Source organism: Scyliorhinus torazame, chromosome 2 (genome assembly GCF_047496885.1).
Source record: "Scyliorhinus torazame isolate Kashiwa2021f chromosome 2, sScyTor2.1, whole genome shotgun sequence".
Taxonomy (NCBI): domain Eukaryota; kingdom Metazoa; phylum Chordata; class Chondrichthyes; order Carcharhiniformes; family Scyliorhinidae; genus Scyliorhinus; species Scyliorhinus torazame.
The window spans coordinates 12,869,301-12,891,319 of record NC_092708.1 but is presented as its reverse complement, the minus strand read 5'-3'; the positions used below and the strand labels follow the sequence as shown (position 1 = coordinate 12,891,319).

At 51.6% G+C, this 22,019-nt stretch overlaps 1 protein-coding gene across 6 annotated transcripts in view; it reads left to right on the top strand.

The window, feature by feature from the left end:
* The window catches only part of tmbim1a (transmembrane BAX inhibitor motif containing 1a), a 152,987-nt gene extending 131,521 nt beyond the window's left edge, over nucleotides 1-21,466 (top strand). For all 6 annotated transcript variants that reach the window (XM_072468669.1, XM_072468665.1, XM_072468667.1 and 3 more), the window contains 7 exons: nucleotides 5,208-5,258; nucleotides 5,956-5,995; nucleotides 11,677-11,714; nucleotides 13,455-13,542; nucleotides 14,566-14,661; nucleotides 15,396-15,449; nucleotides 16,730-21,466. In XM_072468669.1, the coding sequence (XP_072324770.1) occupies nucleotides 5,208-5,258; nucleotides 5,956-5,995; nucleotides 11,677-11,714; nucleotides 13,455-13,542; nucleotides 14,566-14,661; nucleotides 15,396-15,449; nucleotides 16,730-16,873 (511 nt within the window). In that variant the 3' untranslated portion in view covers nucleotides 16,874-21,466. The remainder of the gene's footprint in view (nucleotides 1-5,207; nucleotides 5,259-5,955; nucleotides 5,996-11,676; nucleotides 11,715-13,454; nucleotides 13,543-14,565; nucleotides 14,662-15,395; nucleotides 15,450-16,729) is intronic.
* The last annotated feature ends 553 nt before the right edge of the window (nucleotides 21,467-22,019 follow it).

Sequence of the window (22,019 nt, the reverse complement as noted above, 5' to 3'; positions counted from 1 at the left end):
GATGCAGCAGTTAATGAGTTTGATGCAGCAGTTAATGAGGATGACCCAGTAGGTAATGAGTTTGATGCAGCATTTAATGAGTTTGATGCAGTCGGTAATGAGTTTTACACAGCAGTTAATGAGTTTGACGCAGTAGTTAATGAGTTTGACCCAGTAGGTAATGAGTTTGACGCAGCAGTTAATGAGTTTGATGCAGCTGTTAATGAATTGGACGTAGCAGTTAATGAGTTTGATGCAGCAGTTATTGAGTTTGATGCAGCAGTTAATGTGTTTGACCCAGTAGATAATGAGTTTGACGCAGTAGTTAATGAGTTTGACGCAGTAGTTAATGAGTTTGACACAGCAGTTATTGAGTTTGACGCAGTAGTTAATGAGTTTGATGCAGCAGTTAATGAGTTTGACCCAGCAGATAATGAGCTTGACGCAGCAGTTAATGAGTTTGACGCAGTTGTTAATGAGTTTGATGCAGCTGTTAATGAGTTTTACGCAGCAGTTAATGAGTTTGATGCAGCAGTTAATGAGCTTGACGCAGTAGTTAATGAGTTTGACGCAGTCGGTAATGAGTATGACCCAGTAGTTAATGAGTTTGATGCAGCAGTTAATGAGTTTGACCCAGTAGGTAATGAGTTTGATGCAGCAGTAAATGAGTTTGATGCAGTCGGTAATGAGCTTTACACAGCAGTTAATGAGTTTGACCCAGTAGTTAATGAGTTTGATGCAGCAGTAAATGAGTTTGATGCAGTAGTTAATGAGTTTGACGCAGTAGATAACGAGCTTGACGCAGCAGTTAATGAGTTTGACGCAGTAGTTAATTAGTTTGATGCAGCAGTTAATGAGTTTGACGCAGCAGTTAATGAGTTTGATGCAGCAGTTAATGGGTTTGACACAGTAGTTATTGAGTTTGATACAGCAGTTAATGAGTTGATGCAGTAGTTAATGAGTTTGACGCAGTAGTTACTGAGTTTGACACAGCAGTTAATGAGTTTGACACAGCAGTTAATGAGTTTGACCCAGTAGTTAATGAGTTTGATGCAGCAGTTAATGAGTTTGTCACAGCAGTTAATGAGTTTGATGCAGCAGTTAATGAGTTTGACCCTGTAGTTAATGAGTTTGACACAGCAGTTAATGAGTTTGACCCAGCAGTTAATGAGTTTGATGCAGCAGTTAATGAGTTTTACACCGCAGTTATTGAGTTTGATGCAGCAGTTAATGAGTTTGACGCAGCAGTTAATGAGTTTGATGCAGCAGTTAATGAGTTTGATCCGGTAGTTAATGAGTTTGACGCAGCGGTTAATGAGTTTGACGCAGCAGTTAATGAGTTTGACGCAGTCGGTAATGAGTTTGATGCAGCAGTTAATGAGTTTGACGCAGTAGTTAATGAGTTTGACGCAGCAGTTAATCAGTTTGATGCAGTTGGTAATGAGTTTTACACAGCAATTAATGAGTTTGACCCAGTAGGTAATGAGTTTGATGCAGCAGTTAATGAGTATGATGCAGCAGTTAATGAGTTTTACACAGCAGTTAATGAGTTTGACCCAGTAGGTAATGAGTTTGATGCAGCAGTTAATGAGTTTGACCCAGTAGTTAATGAGTTTGATGCAGCAGTTAATGAGTTGTACACAGCAGTTAATGAGTTTGACACAGCAGTTATTGAGTTTGACGCAGCAGTTAATGAGTTTGACGCAGTAGTTAATGAGTTTGATGCAGTAGTTAATGAGTTTGACACAGCAGTTAATGAGTTTGATGCAGTCGGTAATGAGTTTTACACAGCAGTTAATGAGTTGGATGCAGCAGTTAATGAGTTTGACCCAGTAGATAATGAGCTTGACGCAGCAGTTAATGAGTTTGACGCAGTAGTTAATGAGTTTGATGCAGCAGTTAATGAGTTTGACCCTGTAGTTAATAAGTTTGACACAGCAGTTAATGAGTTTGATGCAACAGTTAATGAGTTTGACCCAGCAGGTAATGAGTTTGATGCAGCAGTTAATGAGTTTGACGCAGTAGATAATGAGCTTGACGCAGCAGTTAATGAGTTTGACGCAGTAGTTAATAAGTTTGATGCAGTAGTTAATGAGTTTGACACAGCAGTTAATGAGTTTGATGCAGTCGGTAATGAGTTTTACACAGCAGTTAATGAGTTGGATGCAGCAGTTAATGAGTTTGACCCAGTAGATAATGAGCTTGACGCAGCAGTTAATGAGTTTGACGCAGTAGTTAATAAGTTTGATGCAGTAGTTAATGAGTTTGACACAGCAGTTAATGAGTTTGATGCAGTCGGTAATGAGTTTTACACAGCAGTTAATGAGTTGGATGCAGCAGTTAATGAGTTTGACCCAGTAGATAATGAGCTTGACGCAGCAGTTAATGAGTTTGACGCAGTAGTTAATGAGTTTGATGCAGCAGTTAATGAGTTTGACCCTGTAGTTAATAAGTTTGACACAGCAGTTAATGAGTTTGATGCAACAGTTAATGAGTTTGACCCAGCAGGTAATGAGTTTGATGCAGCAGTTAATGAGTTTGACGCAGTAGTTAATGAGTTTGATGCAGCAGTTAATGAGTTTGACCCAGTCGGTAATGAGTTTGATGCAGCAGTTAATGAGTTTGACGCAGTAGTTAATGAGTTTGACACAGCAGTTAATGAGTTTGATGCAACACTTAATGAGTTTGACTTAGCAGGTAATGAGTTTGACCCAGTAGTTAATGAGTTTGACCCAGTAGTTAATGAGTTTGACGCAGTAGTTAATGAGTTTGACGCAGTAGTTAGAGTTTGAAGCAGTAGTTAATGAGTTTGACATAGTTAACTAGTTTGACCCAGTATTTAATGAGTTTGACCCAGTAGTTAATGAGTTTGTCGCAGCAATTAATGACTTTGACACAGCAGTTAATGAGTTTGACCCAGTATTTAATGAGTTTGACCCAGTAGTGAATGAGTTTGACATAGTAGTTAATTAGTTTGACCCAGTAGTTAATGAGTTTGTCGCAGCAGCTAATGAGTTTGAAGCAGCAGTTAATGAGTTTGACCCAGTAGTTAATGAGTTTGACGCGGTAGTTAATGAGTTTGTCGCAGCAGTTAATGAGTTTGTCACAGCAGTTAATGAGTTTGATGCAGCAGTTAATGAGTTTGACCCTGTAGTTAATGAGTTTGACACAGCAGTTAATGAGTTTGACCCAGCAGTTAATGAGTTTGATGCAGCAGTTAATGAGTTTTACACAGCAGTTATTGAGTTTGATGCAGCAGTTAATGAGTTTGACGCAGCAGTTAATGAGTTTGACGCAGCAGTTAATGAGTTTGATGCAGCAGTTAATCAGTTTGATCCGGTAGTTAATGAGTTTGACGCAACAGTTAATGAGTTTGACGCAGCAGTTAATGAGTTTGATGCAGCAGCTAATGAGTTTGACGCAGCAGTTAATCAGTTTACGCAGTCGGTAATGAGTTTTACACAGCAGTTAATGAGTTTGACCCAGTAGGTAATGAGTTTGATGCAGCAGTTAATGAGTATGATGCAACAGTTAATGAGTTTTACACAGCAGTTAATGAGTTTGACCCAGTAGGTAATGAGTTTGATGCAGCAGTTAATGAGTTTGACACAGTAGTTAATGAGTTTGAAGCAGTAGTGAATGAGTCTGACATAGTAGTTAATTAGTTTGACCCAGTAGTTAATGAGTTTGGTGCAGTAGTTAATGAGTTTGACCCAGTAGTTAATGAGTTTGTCGCAGCAGCTAATGAGTTTGAAGCAGCAGTTAATGAGTTTGACCCAGTAGTTAATGAGTTTGACGCGGTAGTTAATGAGTTTGATGCAGCAGTTAATGAGTTTGTCACAGCAGTTAATGAGTTTGCTGCAGCAGTTAATGAGTTTGACCCTGTAGTTAATGAGTTTGACACAGCAGTTAATGAGTTTGACCCAGCAGTTAATGAGTTTGATGCAGCAGTTAATGAGTTTTACACAGCAGTTATTGAGTTTGACGCAGTAGTTAATGAGTTTGACGCAGCAGTTAATCAGTTTGATGCAGTCGGTAATGAGTTTTACACAGCAGTTAATGAGTTTGACCCAGTAGGTAATGAGTTTGATGCAGCAGTTAATGAGTATGATGCAGCAGTTAATGAGTTTTACACAGCAGTTATTGAGTTTGACGCAGTAGTTAATGAGTTTGACGCAGCAGTTAATCAGTTTGATGCAGTCGGTAATGAGTTTTACACAGCAGTTAATGAGTTTGACCCAGTAGGTAATGAGTTTGACACAGCAGTTAATGAGTTTGATGCAGTCGGTAATGAGTTTTACACAGCAGTTAATGAGTTGGATGCAGCAGTTAATGAGTTTGACCCAGTAGATAATGAGCTTGACGCAGCAGTTAATGAGTTTGACGCAGTAGTTAATGAGTTTGATGCAGCAGTTAATGAGTTTGACCCTGTAGTTAATAAGTTTGACACAGCAGTTAATGAGTTTGATGCAACAGTTAATGAGTTTGACCCAGCAGGCAATGAGTTTGATGCAGCAGTTAATGAGTTTGACGCAGTAGTTAATGAGTTTGATGCAGCAGTTAATGAGTTTGACGCAGTAGTTAATGAGTTTGACACAGCAGTTATTGAGTTTGACGCAGCAGTTAATGAGTTTGACGCAGTAGTTAATGAGTTTGATACAGCTGTTAATGAGTTTGATGCAACACTTAATGAGTTTGACTTAGCAGGTAATGAGCTTGATGCAGCAGTTAATGAGTTTGACGCAGCAGTTAATGAGTTTGACGCAGCAGTTAATGAGTTTGACGCAGCAGTTGAGTTTGACCCAGTAGTTAATGAGTTTGACCCAGTAGTTAATGAGTTTGACATAGTTAATGAGTTTGACCTAGTAGTTAATGAGTTTGACGCAGTAGTTAGAGTTTGAAGCAGTAGTTAATGAGTTTGACATAGTTAACTAGTTTGACCCAGTATTTAATGAGTTTGACCCAGTAGTTAATGAGTTTGTCGCAGCAATTAATGACTTTGACACAGCAGTTAATGAGTTTGATGCAGTAGTTAATGAGTTTGAAGCAGTAGTGAATGAGTTTGACATAGTAGTTAATGAGTTTGACCCAGTAGGTAATGAGTTTGAAGCAGCAGCTAATGAGTTTGACCCAGTTGTTAATGAGTTTATCTAAATAGAAGTTGTTGTTGCTCCTAGCCCTAGCTGTTCTGTAATGCTGACAGTTTTCCTGTGTTTTTTCCCCCCCAGTGGCGTGTTTATTGTCATCTATTTTGTCCTGATCTGCTGTGAAGGACCCAGGTGAGTGTCCCGTGTTGCCTGGTGAATGTTGGCCTCGGCCCCAACAAAGAAGCTCTTGTTCCCCATTCTGTGACCCCCTACCTGGGTGCCCCTGAAGGTGTCGATGCGTACCCGCGTGTGGCAGGCAGCATTTTCATGTAAGCACTGAGCAACCAGGGAGTTTGGCACGAGACTTCAGTCTTGTCCAGTCAGCATCGACGGATTTCCCCTCCATCTCTCCTAAAGGAGGAGAGGGGGGAAAACTTGGGGTAGATTTTTAACCTTAATTATTGACCATAGAATAGAAACATAAACGTAGAATTTACAGAGCAGAAGGAGGCCATTCGACCCATCGGGTCTGCACCGGCCCTCGGAAAGAGCTCCCTAGTTAAGCCCACACCTCCACCTTCTCCCTTTTATGCCCGTAACCCCACCTAACCTTTTTTGGACACAAAGGGCAATTTATCACGGCCAATCCACCTAACCTGCACATCTTTAGACTGTGGGAGGAAACAGGAGCACCCGGAGGAAACCCACACAGACACGGGGAGAACGTGCAGACTCCGCACAGACAGTGACCCAAGCCAGGAATCGAACCTGGGACCCTGGAGCTGTGAAGCAACTGTGCTAACCACTCTGCTATCGTGCTGCAGGCAAATGCGTTGCTGAATCCGAAAAATCATGCTTCCTTTTAATACCCAGTTTGCATTTTGTTCAGGAGGAAGTTTCCCTGGAATGTGATCCTCCTGGCTATTTTCGTAAGTATTTTAAAAATTCCTTTGTAACTTATCTTTGAAATCTGCTTCCCAGCCCCCCATTCCAGCATTCTGCTTATTCTGAAATTGCCCCAATGCGTCCTGGGCCATTCCTTACAGCCTTGAACCAACTCCACAACCAGACTGGTCCTGACATCTGCAGTCGCCTTCACCAAATGAACTCTGCGCCAGTCTCCTGCTCCTCTGCTGTATCCAGCTCTTGACCAATAATCTTTATTATTGTCACAAGTAGGCTTACATTAACGCTGCAATGAAGTTACTGTGAAAAGCCCCTAGTCGCCACATTCCGGAGCCTGTTCGGGTACACAGAGGGAGAATTCAGAATGTCCAATTCACCCAACAGCACGTCTTTGGACTGTGGGAGGAAACCGGAGCGCCCGGAGGAAACCCACGCAGACACGGGGAGAACGTGCAGACTCCGCACAGACAGTGACCCAAGCCGGAATCGAACCTGGGGCCCCGGAGCTGTGAAGCAACAGTGCTAACCGTGGTGCTACCGTGCTGCCTATTCTAATCCCGTTTTCTAGCACTTGGCCCATAGTCCTGTCTGCTAATTGTGGCATTTGAAGTGCGCATGTGTCGAGAACTCTGAACTCTGCGTTCCTCTAACTCTGGCATCTTGAGCATCATCGATTTTAATTGCTCTGGTGACTGAGGTCCCAGACTCTGGAATTTCTTCCCTAAACCTCTCTCTGCCGACTCTCTCTCCCTGCCCACTCTTTCCCATGACCACTCTTTCCCATGACCACTCTTTCCCATGACCACTCTCTCCCCCTGCCCACTCTCCCCCTGCCCACTCTCCCCCTGCCCACTCTCCCCCTGCCCACTCTCCCCCTGCCCACTCTCCCCCTGCCCACTCTCCCCCTGCCCACTCTCCCCCTGCCCACTCTCCCCCTGCCCACTCTCCCCCTGCCCACTCTCCCCCTGCCCACTCTCCCCCTGCCCACTCTCCCCCTGCCCACTCTCCCCCTGCCCACTCTCCCCCTGCCCACTCTCCCCCTGCCCACTCTCCCCCTGCCCACTCTCCCCCTGCCCACTCTCCCCCTGCCCACTCTCCCCCTGCCCACTCTCCCCCTGCCCACTCTCCCCCTGCCCACTCTCCCCCTGCCCACTCTCCCCCTGCCCACTCTCCCCCTGCCCACTCTCCCCCTGCCCACTCTCCCCCTGCCCACTCTCCCCCTGCCCACTCTCCCCCTGCCCACTCTCCCCCTGCCCACTCTCCCCCTGCCCACTCTCCCCCTGCCCACTCTCCCCCTGCCCACTCTCCCCCTGCCCACTCTCCCCCTGCCCACTCTCCCCCTGCCCACTCTCCCCCTGCCCACTCTCCCCCTGCCCACTCTCCCCCTGCCCACTCTCCCCCTGCCCACTCTCCCCCTGCCCACTCTCCCCCTGCCCACTCTCCCCCTGCCCACTCTCCCCCTGCCCACTCTCCCCCTGCCCACTCTCCCCCTGCCCACTCTCCCCCTGCCCACTCTCCCCCTGCCCACTCTCCCCCTGCCCACTCTCCCCCTGCCCACACTCCCCCTGCCCACACTCCCCCTGCCCACTCTCCCACTGCCCACTCTCCCCCTGCCCACTCTCCCCTGCCCACTCTCCCCCTGCCCACTCTCCCCTGCCCACTCTCCCCTGCCCACTCTCCCCCTGCCCACTCTCCCCCTGCCCACTCTCCCCCTGCCCACTCTCCCCCTGCCCACTCTCCCCCTGCCCACTCTCCCCCTGCCCACTCTCCCCCTGCCCACTCTCCCCCTGCCCACTCTCCCCCTGCCCACTCTCCCCCTGCCCACTCTCCCCCTGCCCACTCTCCCCTGCCCACTCTCCCCTGCCCACTCTCCCCTGCCCACTCTCCCCTGCCCACTCTCCCCCTGCCCACTCTCCCCCTGCCCACTCTCCCCCTGCCCACTCTCCCCTGCCCACTCTCCCCCTGCCCACTCTCCCCCTGCCCACTCTCCCCCTGCCCACTCTCCCCCTGCCCACTCTCCCTCCCTGCCCACTCTCTCTCCCTGCCCACTCTCTCTCCCTGCCCACTCTCTCTCCCTGCCCACTCTCTCTCCCTGCCCACTCTCTCTCTCCCTGCCCGCACTCTCTCTCCCTGCCCACACTCTCTCTCCCTGCCCACTCTCTCTCCCCACTCTCTCTCCCTCCCTGTCCACTCTCTCTCCCTCCCTGTCCACTCTCTCTCCCTCCCTGCCCACTCTCTCTCTCTCCCTGCCCACTCTCTCTCTCCCTGCCCACTCTCTCTCTCCCTGCCCACTCTCTCTCTCCCTGCCCACTCTCTCTCTCCCTGCCCACTCTCTCTCTCCCTGCCCACTCTCTCTCTCCCTGCCCACTCTCTCTCTCCCTGCCCACTCTCTCTCTCCCTGCCCACTCTCTCTCTCCCTGCCCACTCTCTCTCTACCTGCCCACTCTCTCTCTCCCTGCCCACTCTCTCTCTCCCTGCCCACTCTCTCTCTCCCTGCCCACTCTCTCTCTCCCTGCCCACTCTCTCTCTCCCTGCCCACTCTCTCTCTCCCTGCCCACTCTCTCTCTCCCTGCCCACTCTATCTCTCCCTGCCCACTCTCTCCCTGCCCACTCTCTCTCTCCCTGCCCACTCTCTCTCTCCCTGCCCACTCTCTCTCTCCCTGCCCACTCTCTCCCTGCCCACTCTCTCTCTCCCTGCCCACTCTCTCTCTCCCTGCCCACTCTCTCTCTCCCTGCCCACTCTCTCTCTCCCTGCCCACTCTCTCGCTCCCTGCCCACTCTCTCTCTCTCCCTGTCGACTCTCTCTCTCTCCCTGCCTACTCTCTCTCTCTCCCTGCCTACTCTCTCTCTCTCCCTGCCCACTCTCCCTCTCCCTGCCCACTCTCTCTCTCCCTGCCCACTCTCTCTCTCCCTGCCCATTCTCTCTCTCCCTGCCCACTCTCTCTCTCCCTGCCCACTCTCTCTCTCCCTGCCCACTCTCTCTCTCCCTGCCCACTCTCTCTCTCCCTGCCCACTCTCTCTCTCCCTGCCCACTCTCTCCCTCCCTACCCACTCTCTCTCTCCCTGCCCACTCTCTCTCCCCACTCTCTCTCCCTCCCTGCCCACTCTCTCTCCCTCCCTGCCCACTCTCTCCCTGCCCACTCTCTCCCTGCCCACTCTCTCTCCCTGCCCACTCTCTCTCCCTGCCCACTCTCTCTCCCTGCCCACTCTCTCTCCCTGCCCACTCTCTCTCCCTGCCCACTCTCTCTCCCTGCCCACTCTCTCTCCCTGCCCACTCTCTCTCCCTGCCCACTCTCTCCCTGCCCACTCTCTCCCTGCCCACTCTCTCTCTCCCTGCCCACTCTCTCTCTCCCTGCCCACTCTCTCTCCCTACCCACTCTCTCTCACCCTGCCCACTCTCTCTCACCCTGCCCACTCTCTCTCTCCCTGCCCACTCTCTCTCTCCCTGCCCACTCTCTCTCCCCCTGACCACTCTCTCCCTGCCCACTCTCTCTCTCCCTGCCCACTCTCTCTCTCCCTGCCCACTCTCTCTCTCCCTGCCCACTCTCTCTCTCCCTGCCCACTCTCTCTCTCCCTGCCCACTCTCTCTCTCCCTGCCCACTCTCTCTCTCCCTGCCCACTCTCTCTCTCCCTGCCCACTCTCTCCCTGCCCACTCTCTCCCTGCCCACTCTCTCTCTCCTTGCCCACTCGCTCTCTCTCCCTGCCCACTTGCTCTCTCTCCCTGTCGACTCTCTCTCTCCCTGCCTACTCTCTCTCTCTCCCTGCCCACTCTCTCCCTGCCCACTCTCTCTCTCCCTGCCCACTCTCTCTCTCCCTGCCCACTCTCTCCCTGCCCACTCTCTCCCTGCCCACTCCCTCTCTCCCTGCCCACTCTCTCCCTGCCCACTCTCTCTCTCACTGCCCACTCGCTCTCTCTCCCTGTCGACTCTCTCTCTCCCTGCCTACTCTCTCTCTCCCTGCCCACTCTCTCTCTCCCTGCCCACTCTCTCTCTCCCTGCCCACTCTCTCTCTCCCTGCCCACTCTCTCCCTGCCCACTCTCTCCCTGCCCACTCTCTCTCTCCCTGCCCACTCGCTCTCTCTCCCTGTCGACTCTCTCTCTCTCACTGCCCACTCTCTCTCTCTCCCTGTCGACTCTCTCTCTCCCTGCCTACTCTCTCTCTCTCCCTGCCCACTCTCTCTCTCCCTGCCCACTCTCTCTCTCCCTGCCCACTCGCTCTCTCCCTGCCCACTCTCTCTCTCCCTGCCCACTCTCTGTCTCCCTGCCCACTCTCTGTCTCCCTGCCCACTCTCTGTCTCCCTGCCCACTCTCTGTCTCCCTGCCCACTCTCTGTCTCCCTGCCCACTCTCTCTCTCCCTGCCCACTCTCTCTCTCCATGCCCACTCTCTCTCTCCCTGCCCACTCTCTCTCTCCCTGCCCACTCTCTCTCTCCCTGCCCACTCTCTCTCTCCCTGCCCACTCTCACTCTCCCTGCCCACTCTCTCTCTCCCTGCCCACTCTCTCTCTCCCTGCCCACTCTCTCTCTCCCTGCCCACTCTCTCCCTGCCCACTCTCTCTCTCCCTTCCCACTCTCTCTCTCCCTGCCCACTCTCTCCCTGCCCACTCTCTCTCTCCCTGCCCACTCTCTCTCTCCCTGCCCACTCTCTCTCTCCCTGCCCACTCTCTCTCTCCCTGCCCACACTCTCTCTCCCTGCCCACTCTCTCTCACCCTGCCCACTCTCTCTCTCCCTGCCCACTCTCTCTCTCCCCCTGACCATTCTCTCTCTCCCTGCCCACTCTCTCTCTCCCTGCCCACTCGCTCTCCCTGCCCACTCTCTCTCTCTCTCCCTGCCCACTCTCTCTCTCTCTCCCTGCCCACTCTCTCTCTCTCCCTGCCCACTCTCTCTCTCCCTGCCCACTCTCTCTCTCCCTGCCCACTCTCTCTCTCCGTGCCCACACTCTCTCTCCCTGCCCACTCTCTCTCACCCTGCCCATTCTCTCTCTCCCTGCCCACTCTCTCTCTCCCCCTGACCATTCTCTCTCTCCCTGCCCACTCTCTCTCTCCCTGCCCACTCTCTCTCTCCCTGCCCACTCTCTCTCTCCCTGCCCACTCTCTCTCTCCCTGCCCACTCTCTCTCTCTCTCCCTGCCCACTCTCTCTCTCCCTGCCCACTCTCTCTCACCCTGCCCACTCTCTCTCTCCCTGCCCACTCTCTCTCTCCCCCTGACCATTCTCTCTCTCCCTGCCCACTCTCTCCCTGCCCACTCTCTCTCTCACTGCCCACTCTCTCTCTCACTGCCCACTCTCTCTCTCACTGCCCACTCTCTCTCTCCCTGCCCACTCTCTCTCTCCCTGCCCACTCTCTCTCTCCCTGCCCACTCTCTCTCTCCCTGCCCACTCTCTCTCTCCCTGCCCACTCTCTCTCTCCCTGCCCACTCTCTCTCTCCCTGCCCACTCTCTCTCCCCCCCGGCCGTCCCCGGGTGATTTAGTCGGGTTCTTTACGATAAGGCGACCCTTTCCTGGTCACTGCTAATCCCATGTTCTTAGTTTGAGAATTAATGAAGTGAGGTCACACTCTGACACCCCCATGGTGGGTATTAAAGCCAGGCTCTCTGGGAGTAGGAATGCAGTAATCCACCATCACCCCCCCCCCCCCCCATTCCCGGTGTTGGTATCTGTGATCTCCGTCTCACTGATATTTTACTTCCTTCTTTCCCCATGCAGACCCTGGCTATGTCATACTTGACTGGAACAATTGCAAGGTATGGGCAGTTAAAGTGAGAGTGAGTATGTCTAAGCGTGTGGGTGATGCCTTCCAGAGGCGAATGTCCTATTAGACTTGCACGTACGTTATATTCACATGATTTCCACTGGTGCATGTGCAAAAGCACGGACAGCCCGGGCTCTCTGATATTTGAGCACGGAATTGGCAAATGGCGACATTGGGGGTTCGGGTGATTGGTAATGTGGTTATCGGGAAGACAGATTACAGGCAGTGGGGTAGGGTGAGCGGACTGTATCAGAGAGTTAAAGCTCTGTTTGGGCGTGTGGGGGGAGTGGGATGAGGGTGGCGTCACGGAGCCTGGATTATAGGCACTCAGAGGTAGGGGAGAGGGGGTCTGATGGCGCAGCGGGTACGTCTCCGCCTCTGGACCCGAAGCTCCTGGTTCGAGTCCCACTTCAGAACTTGGTGACCACGGAAGGTGCCTTCGTAAGCCGGCCAAACTGGTTGAACATAGAACATAAAACATTACAGCGCAGTACAGGGAGGTTGATGATCAGCCTGGACCCCCCCCCCCCCCCCTCCAGTACCCCTGATGGTGGGTGGTGAGAATGGGCGAGTTTCCAGCTCATGATTCAGGAGGCAACCGTAAACCCCTGCAGTACTTTGCCAAGTGTATTCTCGGACCAGTCCAGTGGATGCTCAAAGCCTGGCACCTGTAGGTTGGGTAGCAGGGGACCAGGAAATGCTGCCCCAGTGCTCCTGGCATTGGGCCGGGGGGAGAATCACTGGGTGATAACCCCGCAACTTCATATCTGACCTGTGGATCCCACGAAGAGGAACATGTCAAATGGGACCAGATCCGTCTATCACCGACAGCGACTTCATTCATTTGGAACTTTATGCATGTCTTCTAAAACAGTCTGAACACATTATTGGATGTCAAATAATTGGGAGCCTGTTACTCAAATGTCGAGAGACTGGAGAATCTGAGATTTCTCTCCTGTCATAGAACTTACAGTGCAGGAGGAGGCCATTCAGTCCATCGAGTCTGCACTGGCCCTTGGAAAGAGCGCCCTACTTAAACCCACTCCTCAACCCTATCCCCGTAACCCCACCTAACCTTTTTTGGACACTAAGGCTCAATTTAGCCTGGCCAATCCACCCAACCTGCACATCTCTGGACTGTGGGAGGAACCCGGAGCACCCGGAGGAAACCCACGCACACACGGGGAGAACGTGCAGACTCCGCACAGACAGTGACCCAAGCCGGAATCGAACCTGGGACCCTGGAGCTGCGAAGCAATTGTGCTATCCACAATGCTACCGTGCTGCCCACAGAGAGGGTTAAGGGGAGATTTAATTGAGGCGTTCAAAATCAGGAGGGGTTTGGCAGAGTAAATGAGGAGAAACTGGTCCGAGTTACAGGTGGGTTAGTAACCTGAGGGGCACCGATTGAAGGGAATTGGCAACAGACCCAGAGGGAGAGGTGACAATGTCTTCACTCAGCGAGTTGCTGTGATCTGGAAGGTGCTGCCTGCAAGGGCCGGGGAAGCAGGTTCTGCAGGAATGTACGAGAGGGAACTGGATAAATTTGTCGGGATATGGGGAAAGAGCAGTGGAGTAAGTTTATTGGATAGCTCTTGCAACGAGCCAAAACACACATGATGGGCTGAATGGCCTCTTTCTGTGGAGTATGATTCCTGCCAGGTGTTTGGAGCTTGTCTGCGACTGCTCACCGCCTCTCTAACATGACGCCCTTTCACTCTTCCGTCTGCAGTTACTACAATACCAAGTCTGTGTTTCTCTGCCTTGGGATCACTGCCCTGGTCTGTCTCGGCGTCACCATCTTCTGCTTCCAGACTAAGGTAACAGGACCTGGGCGGGGTTGGGGATAGAAAAGAACATTCCAGCGCAGTTCAGGCCCTTCGGCCCTCGATGTTGTGCCGACCTGTGAAACCACTCTAAAGCCCATCTACACTATTCCCTTATCGTCCATATGTCTATCCAATGACCATTTGAATGTCCTTAGTGTTGGCGAGTCCACTACTGTTGCAGGCAGGGCATTCCACGCCCTGACTACTCTCTGAGTAAAGAACCTACCTCTGACATCTGTCCTATATCTATCTCCCCTCAATTTAAAGCTATGTCCCCTCGTGCTAGGCATCACCATCCGAGGCAGAAGGCTCTCACTGTCCACCCTATCCAATCCTCTGATCATCTTGTGTGCCTCAATTAAGTCACCTCTTACCCTTCTCTCTAACGAAAACAGCCTCGAGTCCCTCAGCCCTTCCTCATAAGATCTTCCCTCCATACCAGGCAACATCCTGGTAAATCTCCTCTGCACCCTTTCCAATGCTTCCACATCCTTCCTAGAATGCGGCGACCAGAATTGCACGCAATACTCCAAATGCGGCCGCACCAGAGTTTTGTACAGCTGCAACATGATCTCATGGCTCCGAAACTCAATCCCTCTACCAATAAAAGCTAACACACCGTACGCCTTCTTAACAACCCTCTCAACCTGGGTGGCAGCTTTCAGGGATCTATGTACATGGACACCGAGATCTCTCTGCTCATCCACACTGCCAAGAATCTTACTATTAGCCCAGTACTCAGTCTTCCTGTTATTCCTTCCAAAATGAATCACCTCACACTTTTCTGCATTAAACTCCATTTGCCACCTCTCAGCCCAGCGCTGCAGCTTATCTATGTCCCTCTGTAACTTGTAACATCCTTCCGCACTGTCCACAACTCCACCGACTTTAGTGTCATCTGCAAATGTACTCACCCATCCTTCTACGCCCTCTGAAGTCTGTGGTCGCGGTGGGTGGGCAGGAGGGAGCTTGCCGGCATGTTCAGAGAGTAACACAGGCGATTTTGCATTTCAGGTGGATTTCACTTCGTGCGGAGGTTTGTTCTGTGCCCTGGGGATTGGCCTCTTTGTTGCTGGGATTGTCGTTACGATTGTTCTCTCTTTCAAATATGTAAGTCATGCTCAACACTCTCTCAAAGCGTGAATTGAAATCCAAGGTAGGGGTTGGAGGGAGAGAGGAGGGGAGGGAGAGAAAAGGGTGGCGAGGGCTGCGCAAGGAATGGGTGGAGGAGAAAGAGAGGTTTGCCCAAAAATAATCCAGCGAGGAGAGTTGGTCTACCTGAATCCAGGAGCGAGGAAGACCCAAAGGTCGCAATGCTTCACTGCACAGGAATGTGGGAGGGAGCTAAAGTCAGGGTTTCAAAGATTGAGCTGGTGAGGAGTTCAAATGGGGTGGGAAGAGTCGCCTAACTTGAGCTGGGGAGTGAATCTACAGAAAAGCTCTCCCATGGAGCGAGAGATCTGGAATTAGACGTTTCCAGGCTGAGAAAGGAAACGGACAAAAATAAACTCTCCGGAATGAAGAATCACTGGACTGATTCTGGGAGAATTGAATGGTTCATTGAGGGACAATCTGCAGTAAATCTGTGAAGTCGGTTTCTTTGTTGTGTTCAAAGTAAGAGGGGACAATTCTGTTCTGTAGTTCAAAGTGGGAAGTTGCAGACAGGCTAAACGTGACTGATATTTCCAAGTCAGGGTGGTGAGTGAGTTGGAGGGGAAATTCCAGGTTGGTGGGGCTCCCAGTTATCTGCTGCCCTCGTCTTTCGAGGGAGTAGAGGTTGCAGAACTGGAAGGTGTTGTTAAAGGAGGTCAGACACCAATCCAATCTCTCTTTATTTTTTGCAGATAAAATGGCTTCACATGTTGTATTCTGCAATTGCAGCCATTGTTTTTACTTTGGTGAGTAATGTTTCCTCCAATCATCGGCTGCAGTCCAGACCTCTCCCAGGAGCATTGCTGAGGCCGATGTCTGTAACTCTGCAATCCCTATAAATCACTATTGCTGCTGCTACCGAGTACACTGTCCCCATCAAACACTCCCAGGACAGGTGCAGCACGGGGTTAGATACAGAGTAAAGCTCCCTCTACACTGTCCCCATCAATCACTCCCAGGACAGCTACAGCACGGGGTTAGATAGAGATTAAAACTCCCTCTACACTGCACCCATCAAACACTCCCAGGACAGGTACAGCACAGGGTTCGATACAGAGTAAAGCTCCCTCTACACTGTCCCCATCAAACACTCCCAGGACAGATACAGCACGGGGTTAGATACAGTGTAAAGCTCCCTCTACACTGACCCCATCAAACACTCCCAGGACAGGTGCAGCACGGGGTTAGATACAGAGTGAAGCTCCCTCTACACTGTCCACATCAAACACTCCCAGGACAGGTACAGCACGGGGTTAGATACAGTGTAAAGCTCCCTCTACACTGACCCCATCAACCACTCCCAGGACAGGTACAGCACGGGGTTAGATACAGTGTAAAGCTCCCTCTACATTGTCCACATCAAACACTCCCAGGACAGGGACAGCATGGGGATAGATACAGAGTAAAGCTCCCTCTCCACTGTCCCCATCAAACACTCCCAGGACAGGGACAGCATGGGGTTAGATACAGAGTAAAGCTCCCTCTACATTGCCCCTCCCTCCATCACCCCCCTCCCTCCATCACCCCCCTCCCTCCATCACCCCCCTCCCTCCATCACCCCCCTCCCTCCATCACCCCCGTCCCTCCATCACCCCCGTCCCTCCATCACCCCCGTCCCTCCATCACCCCCGTCCCTCCATCACCCCCGTCCCTCCATCACCCCCGTCCCTCCATCACCCCCGTCCCTCCATCACCCCCGTCCCTCCATCACCCCCGTCCCTCCATCCCCCCTCCCTCTGTCACCCCCTCCCTCCGTCACCCCTCCTCCCTCCATCACCCCCCTCCCTCCGTCACCCACCTCCCTCTGTCACCCACCTCCCTCTGTCACCCCCCTCCCTCTGTCACCCCCCTCCCTCTGTCACCCTCCTCCCACCGTCACCCCCCCCCCCTCCCTCTGTCACCCCTCCCTCTGTCACCCCCCTCCCTCTGTCACCCTCCTCCCACCATCACCCCCTCCCTCCGGCACCCCCTCCCTCCCTCCGTCATCATTCATTAACCTTCTCTCTCTCTCTCTCTCTCTCTCTAGTTCTTGGCCTTTGATACCCAGCTGATTCTGGGAAATCGGCGACATTCCATCAGTCCCGAGGAGTATGTTTACGGAGCCCTCAGACTCTACACTGACATTGTCCAGATCTTCATCTACCTGCTTCAGCTGTTTGGATCCAGATAGAGATGAAGACTGCGATTCTGGTGCAAGTCACATCTGCAGTGCCTCCTTCACTCTCTGTCCTCGTGTAAAATAATCCGTGTTTATAGAATTCGGGGAAAAGTTAATTCAGCGCCATTGGAATTGTTGATGTTTGTCCTGTTCTCACAGGTACCTACCTCCCAGCCTTATTGCCTAATATCATAGAATCATAGATCATGGAATCATGGAATTTATGGCCATTCAGCCCATCAAGTCTGCACCGGCCCTTAGAAAGAGCCCCCTACTTCAGCCCACACCTCCACCCCATCCCCATAACCCCACCTAACCTCTTTGGACACTAAGGAGCAATTTATCACTGCCAATCCACCTAACCTGCACATCTTTGGACTTGTGGGAGGAAACCGGAGCACCTGGAGGAAATAGCACATGCAGTGCAGAAGGAGGCCATTCATGGAATTTATGGCCATTCAGCCCATCGAGTCTGCACCGACCCATTTAAGCCCTCACTTCCACCCTATCCCCATAACCCAATAACCCCTCCTAACCTTTTTGGTCACTAAGGGCAATTTATCATGGCCAATCCACCTAACCTGCACATCTTTGGACTATGGGAGGAAATCGGAGCACCCGGAGGAAACCCACGCAGACACGGGGAGAACGTGCAGACTCCGCACCGACAGTGACCCAAGCCGGGAATCGAACCTGGGACCCTGGAGCTGTGAAGCAACAGTGCTAACCGCTGTGCTACCATGCCGCTCCAGCTCTCTAAAATAAACGAATGATAACATAAAAACAGGCAAAGTTAGAAATGCTTACCAGGTCTGGCGGCAAATTTGGAGAGAGAAACAGAGTTAGCGTTTCAGCTCAATGACCCTTCACCAGAATTGGGAAACAGCTATCAGTTTTTAAACAAATCGGAGCCAGAGCTGAGGGTAGGAGGACTGGATTGTGAACTCAGTTTCTCTGTTCACAGAAGCTACCTGACCTGTCGAGTATTTCCAGCACTTTCTGCTGGAACTCAGAGTTCCAGCAACCTGGCTTTGAAGGGGATTGATGCCCTGGTGACCCCCATTTGTGCAATGGTAATTGCTACGCCTCCACCTCCAGGCCCCCCCCCTTGTACTCTTCCTCTCAGTCTTCCAGCTTGAAGTAACCCCCACAAATCAACGGTCATCCTCAACACGTCTGGCCCGTGGGTGAGATGGTATGAAGCCTTCGGCCTACGGAGGAAAATAGTATTTGAGGGCCAGGATCTCAAAGCCGGGACTAAGGTTATGGTTTACTGGATGGCAGTGATCTCCACGTTGTTACATGTTTCAGAGTCTTGAGCAACATACAATCAGCATCTCAGAGCACTTGGAGAGGTACCACCAGTGGTGCCCTTGCGAGATCCTCCCACCGCACTGGCAAGAAAGGTGGTCCATCAGCATCATCCTCTCACAGGCCGACCGGGTGCTAATCACTAAAAGCCAGACCCACAGGGTTGGACATGTCGATCGGATGCCTGGCACCAGACTCCCAAAGCAACTGCTTCATTCGGGACTCGATCGCAGCGGGAGACTCCCGGGGGGGGGCAGTGGAAACACTTAAGTCCTCAAAGCATCTCTGAAGAGGTCAAACTTTCCCATCGGCTCAGCGGGGAGCCTGGTCCTGTGGCTGACCGGAACGGGGAAGGCCCGTTCGGGAAGGAGCTGAACACACCGAGAGACTTCGCCAGGAACGTGCGGGGGGTGAAGTCGAGGGGTCAGAGTGAGGACACAAGTCACCAAATAACCCAATCATCACAACCCACAGGTGGCAGAATCTGCAGATCATTCATTGGACTCCTCAACCATCTGCGAAGCCATCAAACTGGAGTGGGAGAAGGTCACCCTCAATCCTGAGGGACTGCCTCACAGGGTGTGGCTGAGGGCAGTAACGCAACTTGTATTATTATTCGCCCCATCGGGAGTGGCTGGCGGGCTGGGAACTGGAGGACGTGTTTTATGGTGATTGGTAAAAGAACTGAAGGAATTTCTTCCTGCCCTGATTTGTGATATGGAAAGCTCTCTGAAAGGGTTAGGGAGCAGATTCTGTCGGAATTTTCAAAAAGGATTCGGACAAATGCTTGAAAGAATAGAATGTTGGGGAGGAGATTTGGGATTGATTAGATCAAACTAACAGCACAGAGGCAATGGGCTGAATGGCCTCATCCTGGGCAGTAGGTTTCGGTGATTGTTTAACTCTCCTGTGACTGAACACAGATTCGGGTTCAACCCCGTCTTGAAGCGGCGCTCCGCGTGTCGCAAAAGCAGCCCTTTCCCCTTCCCACTAAGTTCTAATTCCAAAGCTGATGGGTGGGATTCTCCGACCCCCCCCCCCCCCCCACCGTGTCGGAGAATCTGCGGGGGGGCGGCGTGAATCCCGCCCCCGCTGGCTGCCGAACGCTTTGGCGGGGGCGGGAATCACTCCGCCCCGGTTGGCAGCCGCTGGCAGCCCCCCCCCCCCCCGGTGATTCTCTGGCCCGCAATGGGCCGAGTGGCCGCCCGTTTTTTTTTTTTGCCGGTCCCGCCAGCGTAAATTAGAGTAGGTCCTTAACGGCGGGACCTCCGGGGCGGGCGGCCTCCGGGGTCCTCGGGGGGAGGGGCTGCGGGGGGAACTGACCCCGGGGGGCGCCCCCACGGTGGTCTGGCCCGCGATTGGGCCCACCAATCCACGGGCGGGCCTGTGCCGTGGGGGCACTCTATTGTTCCGCGTCGGCCGCTGTGCTCCTCCGCGATGGCTGACGCGGAGATGAACACCCCTTGCGCGTGCGCTGGGATGTCGCCAGCACACGCTGGCGCTTCCGCGCATGCGCCAACTCGCGCCGGCCTGCGGAGGGCCTTCGGCGCCGGTTCGCGTGGCGCCAAGCCCCTTCCCCGCCGGCCGGCGCGGCGCAAACCACTCGGGGCGGGCCGAGCCCCTGAAGGTGCGGAGGATTCCGCACCTTTGGGGCGGCCCGACGCCGGAGTGGTTGACGCCGCTCCTCGGCGCCGGGACATCCTGCTCCCTGTCTCTGACTAACTGACATACTCTGTCCAAATCCACAGTTAACATTATCACCCAGTTATATGTTTGTTTCCTGTGGTAATTATCGGTGCAGCCCCAGCCGACTGTTAATTATACAGCTCCCTCCACTAACTCGAAAGCAATGCAGCAAACAAACATCGGACTGTGGAGTAGGGGAAGGACATCCAGCCCCTGATCTGATTGTCGTCCCAACACCACTTTCCTGTGTTACGATCCCAGAAACGTCCCAGAATGGAACCCTAGCTCAAAAGACTGTAACTTTTACTTTTAGAAACCGTGGATGAGCAGGACTTACCTCTAACAACAAGGGGGGAAAAACATTTATTGAACCTGAAACGTTTGACTGTAATACAATACTCAATTACTCACACTTATCTTCACAAATGTTACCCAGGTTTTAAGAATAAATCACAAAATATACCTTTATGCTAAAATGTTCTCGGTCAGCACCCAGTCCCTGTAACCCAACAGGCTAATTGTGGTCAGACAACTCCCCACTCTGAGGCCAAGTGATGGATGTCACCCAATCGAGCTTCTGCGAATTTCCCCTCCTTCCCCCCCCCCCAGATGATCATCACATGTGGGTTTCCAAACTCCACTCTCAAAAGACATGCTTCTTTCAGGCAATGCTTACCCTCAGCTGTTTTCAGCAAGGATACGCCTCCAGGATTTCCAACTCTCCTTTCAGTATTCCTTTGCCCTGAGCATTCACGTATTCCACACAATCTCTCAGGTACTCAGTCCCCAAACAAACACTATTGCTCCAAAGACAAGGAATAAGGACACCAATCCTATGTTGCTTCATATATCTGACATTTATCTAGCCAGTTTCACCCAGTCTGCCCTTTCCAATTCAATCTTTATATTTCATTGGGCAGCACCCTGCTCAAATTCCAGTTCCTGTTTTCCTTTTTACTTCACCCTTCCAGGAAACTTCTCTTTATTCTCTAGTTTCTAGAACTAACTGTCCTTCAGTTTTTCTGGGACTTGTTTTCTTGCCCATGACTCCAGTGTATGGCTTTTCTTCAGGCAGAGCGGAGAGAGCTGTTCACTCTCTCAATGCTAAGCTCCTTCTGCTTTATGTTCAGCTAAACTAAAAACGCAAGTCTCTTTCCCCAAAGGTGCCCCTGGTTGCTAAGCAATATCTCATTCTTTCTCCAAGCTTATGTATACGTTTCATGTCGCAAACTCTCTAAACTCAACCTCAGTGGATTTGGGGAAGAGGTAGAGGATTTGGAGAGAGTACCATATATCTACCACCTTTGTGTGAGAAAGTGTTTCTTGACGTCACCCCTGAACGACCTCGCTCTCATTTTAAGATTTGGTTTCTCCCGCCAGTGGAACCACTTTCTCTGCATTAACCCTTTCATTCCTTTAGCTGTCTCGATCAAGTTTCATCTCAACCACCTAAAGCCCAATCTGCTCTGCATTATTGTGTCAGCATTATTGACAAGTGTTCATGGTTGCTGCTTTTATTTTATTTTATTTGCCTGCTGAATGTTTACAAGGTTAGTGACAGAACCTGTATTCTGTACAATGTTGTAATAAAATGCTTTTCATTACAAATTGTCAGCAATTGAGTGACATTTTTAAATCGAAAAATGCCGGATTTCCACAAGTTAGTATTTTTACGTTTATTCTCGGGATGCGAGCAAGCTGATAATTTATTGCCCATCCCTAATTGCCCTCGAAAAGGTGGCGGCGATGCCCTTTTGAACCGCCGCAGTCCATGTGGCGTAGGTACACCCACACGGTGAGGAGGCAGTGGCGTACCGGACTAGTAATTTAGAGACTCGACTTCGAATCCCACCACGGCAGATGTTGCCATTTGAATTTGATTTTAAAAAATAATTAAATTGTGAATCAATGCCCTTTTGTTGCTAACTTTAGCCTTAGTTTAATTTCTCTGTTCTATCACCTTTGCTCTTGAGTCGCCAAGTATCTTTCTGGTTCAAGTCCGAGTAATGATCAATAATCCAACGCACCGGATGACTTCCGGGTGCGGCGATGACCAGCTGAGTCGCACGTTTCGGCAGCTCCCGGTGAAACGGACTTTTGGGCTCTTGATAGGAGCCCCAACGGCAATTTTGACGGCTAAAAACACTGTGCGGTAAACCAG